The sequence below is a fragment of the Protobothrops mucrosquamatus genome, unplaced genomic scaffold, assembly GCF_001527695.2.
Source record: "Protobothrops mucrosquamatus isolate PMUCROS unplaced genomic scaffold, P.Mucros_1.0 scaffold108, whole genome shotgun sequence".
Taxonomy (NCBI): Eukaryota; Metazoa; Chordata; class Lepidosauria; order Squamata; family Viperidae; genus Protobothrops; species Protobothrops mucrosquamatus.
In genome coordinates this window covers 89630-101213 of record NW_015386480.1, presented here as the reverse complement: position 1 = coordinate 101213, position 11584 = coordinate 89630, and the positions used below count along the sequence as shown (strand labels likewise).

Below are 11584 nucleotides of genomic sequence, written 5' to 3'. Positions count from 1 at the left end.
CTTTTGCAGAGGCAGAGCACAGGGATTACAGAAGCGCAGATTGGAGAGCAGCCCTGCAGCTGCCATGAAGCCCCACAACCAAATCCCACCAGGCTTCCTCCTTTCAAAAGCCTCCACAGGAAGGTGGAAGGAGACAATCGCAGCTCATTCCTTTGAGTCCTTTTATAATTTACCTCCTCACTCTGCTTTGTGGAGTCCACTTCTTCACTAACTTCCATCTAAAAAGTTAGGAAAAAGGGAGGTAGGAACCTCTTGTTGGTGTGGGAGCCTCAAGGGAATCTGAGGCTCCACAGCAGGTGACACTCAGGCAAATAATGGATTAGGATGCCCACTCTTTCTTGTTCCTAAGCCCCCATGGAAGCATTCTATGTATTACCATTACTATTATGATTATTGCTGCTGTTATAATAGTTGTATTTTTCCAGTTTTCAAAACCGCCAGAGGTTTAAACATTAGACCAGACATTGCATTACGTCAATCCCATCTGTACTCTCTCTACCAACCTAGTGGTCTCTCTGCCTGGAGCTCTTAGAGACTCAGGGCACCCAGCCCTGCTCTGAAATAACCCACCTTTTAATGCACAGAGACACTTCCATTCTTTAAGGCCCGCTCTAAAACAAGGTGAATCAAATCAAGGGAAGCACTGAAACCTCTTATTTTGCACCTGCCCAATTTTTAAAGAATTGTTGGTATTTAATTTGAAGTTGATTTTGCAATTATTCTGCATGTGTATTCTGTGACTTAAACATTTATAGTCATCTTCAAGCTGTAGGACTCCCTTAAAAAGAGAGAAGATTTTTAAGGATTTAAACAATATCCACATTGTACCAAAGTTGTCTGGGTGACTTTGTGCCAATCACCAGAAGATGGTGAGTTCTAGTCCTGCCTTAGGAATGAAAGCAATCTGGTTGATTTTGAACCAATCCCTCTCTCAGCCCAACCCACCAGGGTTGTTATCGTGAAAATAGGAGGAGGAAGGAATATTAGGTATGTTCATCCTCGAGTTACTTATAAAGTAATAAAACAGGATAAAAATGTAATCAATCAATTGAATTGATGCTAACCATGACTCATCTTTTGAAGTTCAATCAACACTGCAGGAAAGGGTGTAACCCTATCAGAATTTAAGTTTCACAACTATTCCATGTCTGCTCTTTGGCAACAGCGTAACACAGCTGACTCATGTTCAGTTCATGACTGATGGGAATCGCAACATTGCACGTGCACAACTGCCAAAACAAGTACCCTCCTTTCAAAAGTTGTTACCCAAGTGTAGAACTTCACATTTGCCTATAATGAATATAATTCTTGTTTCCCATTCTATCAGTGTTGCAATCATGAAGGATCCTCTAGAGCAGACATGTCAAACTCGCAATGTCACATGACATCGCACAACGTATCGGAGCTTTTTCGCCATTCTCGGCAATGGGGTGGGCACAGTTTCCCAATGACGCGTCCGGCCCGCAGGCCGGCAGTTTGACACCCCTGCTCTAGAGTATGGATTTATCTGGATCTGTGGCAGATGGGATTTAGAGGCAGAAACCGCATTGTCTATTCTCATGAAAACTTGTGACAAGGCCTGGAAGTATGACCATCCTTCTCAACCCAGTATCCTTGTGGATCATCTATGGTGGTTCTTTTTCTTAATGGGTAAGTCCTGTGAGTAGGGAGAAGGAGAACATTTGGGCCCTGAGCCATTTGTTAAAGGATGCCCATGGCTTGGCCTTTTCTGTTTAATCCTATTTAGTACCTACATGAGGCTGCTAGGACAGATCATCTGCCAATTTAGGGTAAGGTAGGATCAATAAGCTGATGATACCCAGTTGCACATCACTACCCAAGGTCCTGTAGGAAATGTATGAGAACATTTTACCTGAAGACTATCAGGGCTTGGTTGAGAGAAACATAAGGTCTTTTCCAGAAGACAAAGGCCTGGATTCTAGGTGCAGCCTTATCTGAAACAGACTGAGATCAGTCACTCATATCCTCAGCCTCACTCATTATTCCAGCTCATACCATCAAGAACGCAGGGTGTTGAGAATCTGAGCAAGCAAACTCGGATCTCCTGGCCCAATAAAATTAGAGTTTAATTACACAAACCAGTTCTTCTTGCTTATATATTGCAGCCATGGTGATGGGAAATTTACAAAATCTGGCACAGAAAAACTCAGGGAAGTTTTCCTACGCTTGGAGCAGACTGTTCAAAACCAGTAAATTTTTTAGTTTTCCTAACCATTCACTTTTGAAACAAAGTACCAAAACACTATGTAGTTTTTTATTACAGCTAGTCCTCAAATTATGATTGTAATGGAGTTTGCCTATTACAGTCATATGTTGTGACAGTCATAAAGTGGGTATCACATGACCAACCCGATTTTACGACTTTTGGCAGCAGTTTTAAGCAAACTCAGTTTATTATGGGATGTTTTTGCCAAAAAATAGAACTGCCAGGTTTTGTTATAAACTGGTCATGTGATTGTGGGACGCTGCAAATGACTGTAAACATGAGCATTGCCAAGCATCAAAATTCAATCTTGTGACGTATGATACAAACAAGTTATTTTTAAAAGGAAACCTTCATTTTGAAGGTAATTATGTGATGTTACCATTATGCCATTTACAGGAGAGCAAATGGCTCCAAATCACCAAGGCTCTGCCCATGGATGATGTAGAATTAAAGGGTTGTCCATCATGATGCTTGTTGGGATGACTGTAGGATTTGGCCACCATATTTTATTTATGGGCAAAGGGACAAGCAATTTCAGGAGATGTCCTGCACATCCAGAAAAAATATTATTTTTCTATATATCTCAACATGCCAAATGGCCTCATAATTCTGCTTTTGAAGACAAGGGGGAAAGCAGAACCTGCAGTCTAGATGAAAATCGCTGGAACCAACAAACACCATGAGCACCAAGTACCAAACACCAAGTGCACCTGCCTGAGATACCTGGACAGAACAGGTCAGCAACACCTTCAGGGTTCAGGGCCTATGCAAGAAAATGTTGACCTAGAGCAGACATGTCAAACAGAAAGCCCAGGGGCCAGATGCAGCCCGCGACGTGGTTTCATGTGGCCCGGGAAGCCTTCCTGGAAACAGTGAGGGAATGGCCCCCGCTGCCTTGGCCCCGGCCGCCCGGAAACCAATGTACAATTTTGTGGTGGCCATCTATGCTGAAATGCATTCAGTCTTAGCTCCACAAGGCCGTCTGGAAACAGCGAGGGACCGGCCCCTGCCGCATTGGCCCCGCCCCATGGGGAGGTGTCACCCTTTGTGAGGAATGAAGAAATGCACCATCGCCTGGAAGTGGCCAGCAAATGGCCCTCGCCTACTTCACATATTCGGCTTGATGGGCTCCGGAAGAGGGGTTTCAGCAGGCATGGGGCGCTGTCCTCACAGCGCCAAGAGGCTGAGCCAGGCGGCACAAATCCAAAAAGAAGTGCGCCACCGCTCAACCCCCAGCCTGCCCGATTTCAGCAGGAACACAAGGTGCAAAGCTGGCGAGCTTTGCACTGCCCGGCTCAGCCTCTCGGCGCTGTGAGGAGAGCACACCGCTGCCTGCCGAAAGTGGGCAGGCTGGGGGCTGGGTGGCGTCGCGCTTCTTTTTGGATTCGCGCTGCCTGGCTCCGGGAAGCCCGCGGCACCATCCAGCCCCCCCCTTGCATGGCCTGAGAGGAACAGTGAGGCTCTTCCAGTGGAGCATGCCTTGGCGCTTGCCCCAGTCCCACCCCCTTCTACCAGAGACCCTCAGATCTGTCCGACTCCTGCCCAGGCCCCCACAGGCCCCCTTGATGTGAACAATGAAGAGCTGGCCACGCCCACCCAGTAGGCCACACCCACTCCAGCCATGCCCATCCAGTAGGCCATGCCCATCCTGGCCACACCTGCCCCCCCCCCCCGAGGACGACTGCAATGCTGATGCGGCCCTCAATGAAATTGAGTTTGACTGGCTTTGATGATACTTCTTGGATAATTCCATTATTTACTAGTGGGAAACCCATATCAGGAACAAAAGGTTTGACATGCAATGTGCATCAGAAATGAGCTTTTGCAACGTATCTAAATATGCAGCAGGGTCCACATACCATTATTTTAAAATAAATGTTAAAATATATTGTTTTCCATAGGAAACAGAAGTTACTTACATTAATAGTTAGAGGGAAAACTTAAAATAACACATAAAAGGTGATATAGCTGAAGACAAAGTCAGAGTAGTCAGGATTGAGGCAAACATTTGGAGCAAAGAAAGGTTAGAGTTATAAAAGAACCCAACATAATTCTAACATACTTGCTATCTCCAACACCACATTTCAGGAAGAAAAATAAATGTATTTGCTATCATGGGATCAAACAACCTAAAACCCCTCATATGAATATGCAAATCGTACATAAGATATATAACCTTATTTATAGCATATTTGTGTATAAAATAGTTAAAAAGCAGATTTGAAATTTGCTGTTTGCTTTTTTTTTTTTTTTTTTTTTTTAAATCAGTACAATTTGCAACTGCCTTCCTAAAACTACATTCTTTGGGTAAAAATAGCTTTCCCTTGTTTGTGGAGGAAATTCAGCCACAGAAAGTAAGAGAAGCAGAACTGCAATCTGCAGTGGTTCTTGAATCTTCTTCCACAGAAAAGATACTGTTTTGTGAAAGTCCTGGTCAGCAATTCAAGTTGTTTCTATTTCCGAGGCCTCCTCTATGAAATTTGCAACTGGGCTGAGAAGCAGAAGAGGAAAGAGTTTATATTCGCCATTCATGTCTTCTGAGAGAAGGGGCTGATCCAGGGGCTCCAGCAGAACGGCTCCGTCTGTTTGGCTTTCTGGGCCGGTGACGTGTTCCGCTGCTTCGTTGCTCTCCATTGAATCCAGCAGATCCCCTCTGGTGTTCCCCAGGCTGCCAACTTCATCACTGGAAGGCAGTTCTTCGAACAGTGAAAGCAAAGGGTTCCCCCGATACTGAATCAGCTGCATGTCTGGGAGGGAGGGAATAGTCAGTTAATAAATAGTTAATAGCTAAGCTAAATGCTCATGCTGGCATGTGGAGTCCTGGGAGGAACAAACCACTCCTTGGCCATCCAAGCAGAGCACAGACAAGATCCCAGAAGAGGAAATATTCAAGCAGAAGCTTTGCCATCTGAGTCACACCTAGAGATGGGAAGGCCTGGAAAAAACCCAGAAAAATTGAAAAAAAAAGGAGTGTGGAATATGTTGTTTTCCAATGATAAATAATATATCTATGACATGGTATTCAAACCATACAACACAAAGACCTTAATGAAAGATTTCTGAGACTTTTTGTAAAGTCTTAAATTATTGCAAATTCTCTCAGCTGTAGACAAGCAAATCCTGGAATACAGTTAAAGTAACATTGTACTTCTGACTTCCAGTCTTGCGCAGTAGCGCAGCAGCCAAGGGATTTCGGGGCTCCATGCTCTTTGGCTGAATTTCTTCTTGTTAGGGGACCCTAAATGGGCCAGAAGCCACCCTGAAGAGGCGGCAAAGAAGGAAGTCCCGCAGACCACGGAGAGACAGCGGTCGACCCGATCGGTCCAGGGGAAGCCTTCTAGAAACCAACAGGAGAAAGGCTAGCCTAACTTCAAAGTCTAGTCCAAGGGTCGGCAACCTTAACACTCAAAGAGCCACTTGGATCCGTTTCCCACAGAAAAGAAAACACTGGGAGCCGCAAAACCTTTTTGACATCTAAAATGAAGATAACACTGCATATATCCTTTTTTACCTTTATTATTTATATAATGTGTCTCCCTCTTCCTTCCCGGCAGCCGGGATTCCAGCGCACCTTCCCGGCCAGCAGGGCCAACGGTAGCGCCGGCTGGGGATCGCAGGTGCTGCGCTCCCTCGGTGCTGCAGCTTGCGGGAGGGCTGGCCCGCTCAGTGGAGACTCCGGCGGGCCGCTCCCAGGATGTCTGTTTCTCTCTCTGCAAATGGCGGAGGCTGGGAGCCGCAGAAGGCTGAAAGAGCCGCATGCGGCCCCAGAGCCGCAGGTTGCCAACCCGTAGTCTAGCCCAAGCTACAAGCAACTGAAGTCAAAAAGCACTATTTTAAGCTGATTGTAAACAGCTATTTGAATCTGGGTAAGATCATCGATTTTCTCTATCCTACTTATTAACTTTCCTGGGGAAAAAAATCCTAAGAAGCAAAAAACCTCCAAATGTGAAGGAGGGGGATTTTTGCCCCACCCTTTTACTAACGGAAGCAGTGAATTAAACCTTTTATGGAGGACCAAAACATACAGAAATGAAATGAAATGAATATAAAACCTAAATTTGGATAAGTTTGGAATTGTTGAATGGTTAAGATTCTCATTTTAAAGGCGATTTTCTAGTTTGATAATTTGAAAAATAAACGTGCTGACATCTAGTGGTGGATAAAGACTATGACAGCTATGGCTTTTATACAGGACTTGGCAAAATCTGGAAAAAACTAATCTGTGCTTGTGACCTTCAAAGCTATAACAATAGAGAACAGCTGTGACAAAAAAAAAAAGAAAACAATTTGGGTTGCAGACAAAGAGAGGATTATAAACTTCAGCAAATCTTTTTGAACCTTTTTGGATTATAAATATCTACTAAACTGTGACTCTAAAGCTATTTGCAGAGAAAAGAAAACCTCGATTCTTGACCACTATGGAAAATCAGAGACTTGCAGAAAGAACCCATCAAGAAAAAATAAATACCATTCAAGAGGAGACATATGAGATGTTGCAACTAATTCAAACAACAATTGATTTCAAACCACAAAGAAATCCAAAATAACTTTGAAAACATAAACCAATTCATCTCCAATTTAACTTTACAACAAAAAAAATCCCAGGAAATAACAATAGAGAAGGAGCAGATAAAACAGATAACTGAAAACAAATTCGAGGATAGAGACTCAAAGATGGAACTTAACACAACAAAGAAGTATGATTTAACCCAAGTGGAAAAACATTTGCAAGAAATATTGGTTTTGAAAGAGGCAACTTATACTTTAAGACCCCAAGACAAATTTGAGGATAAGAAAAAAGACTGGATAAAATGGATTGCAGAGACGTCAGGAATACCACTAGAATTGGAGAGACAAAAATGATAAGAGATACAGAGAGAAAAAGAAAGAAAAAGATTTTCAACAAACATGAAAGAGCAAATGCCTCTTACAAAGATATTGTACTTGACTTATTTTTTATATCTACAGTGACACCTACAAGAATATGGAAAGGCTCTTTGATTCAGCAGAATATATTGATTAAAGATATTGGGCAAAAGAAGAAGGCCAAAGTGAAAATTAAGACAATAGATGATGGGACTTATCAGAGAGAATATTTAAAAAAGAAACACCTGTTTGAATATGGTTAAAGTAATAGAAAATTTTGGATATGAATTTTACTTTAAGAGGGAGGAGTCCCTCAAATAACATAGTACTCTCTCTTTCTTCTCTTTTATTTCTTGATATGAGTAATATAAAAGAGTTAGAATGGCTTATATGTAAGGACATATTTTAGATATTTAAATGTGACTGATTTTAAGAAAATTACAATGGATTGAAAAAAAAATGTTTTGAATAAGAGTTAAAAGACCAAATGACTAGATTTATTAAATGGAATATTTAAAGATTAAATATATTCTTAATTATGGTAAAAAAGAATGGAAAAATTTTGGAAATAAATATGTATTAGCTTAGGGGAAACATGGACTTTCAGTAGTATACTATCTTTTTATCCCTCTTTACTCTTGTTCTTCTTTTCTCTTTTTTTAGTCTTATTTATTCCTTAAGTAAGGTAAAAGTTATGAAATGGTTTACATGAGAAAAAATAGAATCAAATAGTTAAATGTAATTAACTTTGAGAAAATCTTAACCAGTAAGAATGTTGAACTGTAAACGGAATCTATGATGAGGCAACCAGAATGACTAGATAGAAAAGAAATATTATATTGATGTGATTATTATTTGTGGAAATATTAGAAAAAAATTATACTCAATTGTTGTCTATCAAAACAATAAGAATTGTATTAACTTAAGGTTGGTAAAAGAGAACATTATGGGAAGACGAGGAAATCAAGTAAAGTTATTATGTGGATTATAGATCATAGAAACCAATTGTTAGCAAATGTTTTTTAAATGTAAACCCAGACAACACACTGTTTACCAAATATTAAGGTGACCATGTTAAAAAAATAAAATATATTATTAAAAAAACAAACTAACATTATACTTCTCATTGCAATACTTCTCAAACAAGAGAAATATGCATTTGTGCCATGAGGGGGCATTGCAAGAAAAGGTTCCAATTTAGTTTGCTTGTGTACCTCAGATCTCCTACAGTTGAGTAATTGTTGGTATACAGTAGATGATAGTTTCTGTCCTCCTCTCAGTCCTTAACTGACAGCTAAGAGGGTAAATTTGTCTGACAAATTAATTTATCTCTCTCTTTTTATAGATATTTTATTAAGTTTTTATAATTACAAATATTTAGTGCTTAATAAGCAATGTGTTATCTGGGTTGTCTCTCTCTCTCTCTCTCTCTCTCTTTCCTCTCCCTCCCTCTTTCTCTCTCTCTCTCTTTCCTCTCCCTCTCTCTCTTTCCTCTCCCTCTCTCTTTCCTCTCTCCCCCCCCTCTCCGATCTTCTGCTCACCTGGCTGGCTGGCCTCACGCTGTTCTCCGACAAGCTGACACACATTCTTATTGGGCTGGCTCTCTCCTGTCCTTGGTCTGCCAGTCCTCTTCCCCCACTAAGTAAAAGTGTGTCTGTGTGTGTGTGTCTCTGTGTGTGTGTGTGTGAGAGAGAGAGAGAGAGAGAGAGAAGGGAAGTGCAAGTGCCTCTCTCTGTCTCTCTGCAAATGGCGGAGGACTGGGAGCCACAGTAGAAGGCTGAAAGAGCCACATGCGGCTCCCAAGCCGCGGGTTGCCGACCCTTGGTCTAACCCAATGGTGATTCCTTGGTGGCAGATTTTCTAACTGCCCACTGCTGACAAATGGTCTCTCTCACTCGATCAGAACCAGCAGGGTCGGCCTGCTTCAGGCCCCATGTGTGTGTGTGTGTGTGTGTGTGTGTGTATGAGAGTGAGAGAGAGAGAGAGAGAGAGAGAGAGAGAGAGAGCTGCTGCTTTCTGCTGCTTCCTGCGGAGATGCAGCAAGAGCAGGGAGCCCGCCCAATAAGCTTGTCAGCTTGTCGGAGAACAGCGTGAGGCCAGCTAGCCAGGTGAGCAGAAAATCGGGGAGGGAGGGAGAGAGAGAGAGAGAGAGGGAGGGAGAGGGAAGGGAAGCGCAAGTGCCTCTCTCTGTCTCTGTCTCTGCAAATGGCGGAGAAGGACTGGGAGCCGCAGGAAAAGGCTGAAAGAGCCACATGCAGCTCCAGAGCCGCGGGTTGCCGACCCGTGCCCAAGAGAGTAAGAGATACCGGAAGACAATATCACTTCCTAACTACAAAGCTAATTGCAAAAGGCATAAATTTCAGATGGTTAATGCCAGAAGGGATCTTAATCAACTGGAATAATACAAGATACCGATTGGATTCAGTTTGGAAAGCACAAGACTTTGATGAAAGAAATCGAGCATTCTTAAATGAAGGAGTGCAATATCGACAAGAGGAGAGAAAAGATCAAGAACAAACAGAAGAAGCAATTATACAAACAGTAGAATAGAAAGAGAAATTTGATCAAGAGAGTGAAGGACCTGCCAGAGAACAGAGGACTACGAGATCGACAAGACCTAAATATAAATAATTGAAATGGAGAAAGAAAACGGATTTTTTTCAGTGAATATAAATGGACTAAACTCCCCATCAAAAAGAAACACAATTTTTAGAAAGCTACAGAAATTAAATATAGATATAATTTGTTTGCAAGAGACACATATAAAAAGACAATATTACAAGCTGTTGGAATACCCAAAAATTGGGAAACTTTACCATGCATCAGCACAACAGAAAAAAAAGAGGTGTAGCCGTATATATTAAAGAGACAATAGACTGTAAAATGATTTATTCAGATGAAGAAGGAAGAATTGTGATGGTAGAAATATATCTACATCAAAAACAAACATTGTTGGTAGTAATCTATAGACCAAATAATAAACAGGAAGAATTCAAAATCTCTATAGAAAAATAACAGAAATGGAGTATCAAAATATTTGCTTAGTAGGAGACTTCAACGCAAAACAGGAAAAAGTAGAAGAAAAAGATTATCTAAGACTTTTTTTTAACATGATAGAAGAAATTGGAGTACAAGATGTTTGGAGGGAAATCAATCCAGGAAAATTACAATACACATTTTATTCAAACAGTCATAAATCCTGATCCAGAATTGACATGATTTGGATGACATCTGAACTGAGGACAAGTATGCAGGAAATTGTGATAGAACCAGGTACATGGACAGATCACAACCCCTTAAAAGTGACATGGAGAGGAATACCAAAAAAATCAAGATGGACTTTGAATCATTAAAAGAAAGAGAATTTACAGAACTAGCAAAAAAAGAAATGGAGTTTTTCTTCAAAGAAAACAAAAAAGAAGATACAACATTACAAAACGTATGGGATACAGCCAAAGCATACTTTAGAAGTATAGCTATAACATACATGGCAAAAAAAAACAAGCAGAAAAGACAGCAATATATACTATTAAGAGAAAAATTTGAAAAACTAGAATCAGAACTGCAAATGAATTCACAAAAGAAGATTCTGAAAAGAGAAATGGAAACAATAAAACACAAATTAAATTTGTTGGATTCAGAAAAATTGGCACAGCAAATAAAAGGAGCAAAACAAAACTTTTTTGAAAATGCAAAAAAACCAGGAAGATGGCTAGCTTATAAACTTAAAAAACAGAAGAAGAAACTGATAAATAATTTAGTAGATGAAAAAGGTTGCTTACAATTTAAAAATGAAGAAATAAAAAAGATAATTAAAGAATATTATAAGAAACTGTATGATATAGAAGAAATTTCAAGAGAGAGAGAATGATTCAATATTTGGAAGAAAACCATCTTCCAAAAATTTCAGAAACCTGTAAGACTATGATAGAGGAAAAAATAACAATGATGGAAATAACAGAGGATATAAGAAGACAAAAAAACGAGAAAACACTGGGGCCAGATGGACTACCGGCGGAGTTATATAAAGCTTTACAAGATATATTAAGTGAACCGTTGAAAGACGTTTGCAATGAACTTTTGTTGGAGGCTAAACTCCCAAATACATGGATAGAAGCAAATATTACCTTAATACCAAAAGAAGATTCAGACTTGACACAGATAAAAAATTATAGACTGATACAGGATCGAGGCTTCCGGTGGCAGGCGCCTTCGCTGGTCGCAGCTGATTGCTGCCTCCCGCCTGTTTTGCGTAAAAGCCGGTTTGACAGCCAGTATCAGCTGTCAAACGACTTGAAACCTCTCCCCTGGGCATAAGGGGAGAGGTGAGCTGCCCGGGGTAGGAGTTGAGTTCCCGAGTCGCCCTATTTGGACGATGTAGGTGAGAACTCCTCCAGAGCCCCGAGGATTCTCCGCGATCCAGGACGCCTTCGCTTCGGCGAAGCTAGAAGCCGCCGCCTCCGCTGCAACTTAAAGGGACATGTGAGTTTT

The 11584-nt window shown here is 41.1% G+C and overlaps 1 protein-coding gene across 1 annotated transcript in view; it reads right to left on the bottom strand.

The window, feature by feature from the left end:
* Positions 1–3952: 3952 nt before the first annotated feature.
* The window catches only part of LOC107284615 (heat shock factor protein 3), a 54507-nt gene continuing 46875 nt past the window's right edge, over positions 3953–11584 (bottom strand). Inside the window, exon 13 of the mRNA XM_015812706.1 lies at positions 3953–4974. Coding sequence (XP_015668192.1) covers positions 4670–4974 — 305 coding nt within the window. The 3' untranslated portion in view covers positions 3953–4669. The remainder of the gene's footprint in view (positions 4975–11584) is intronic.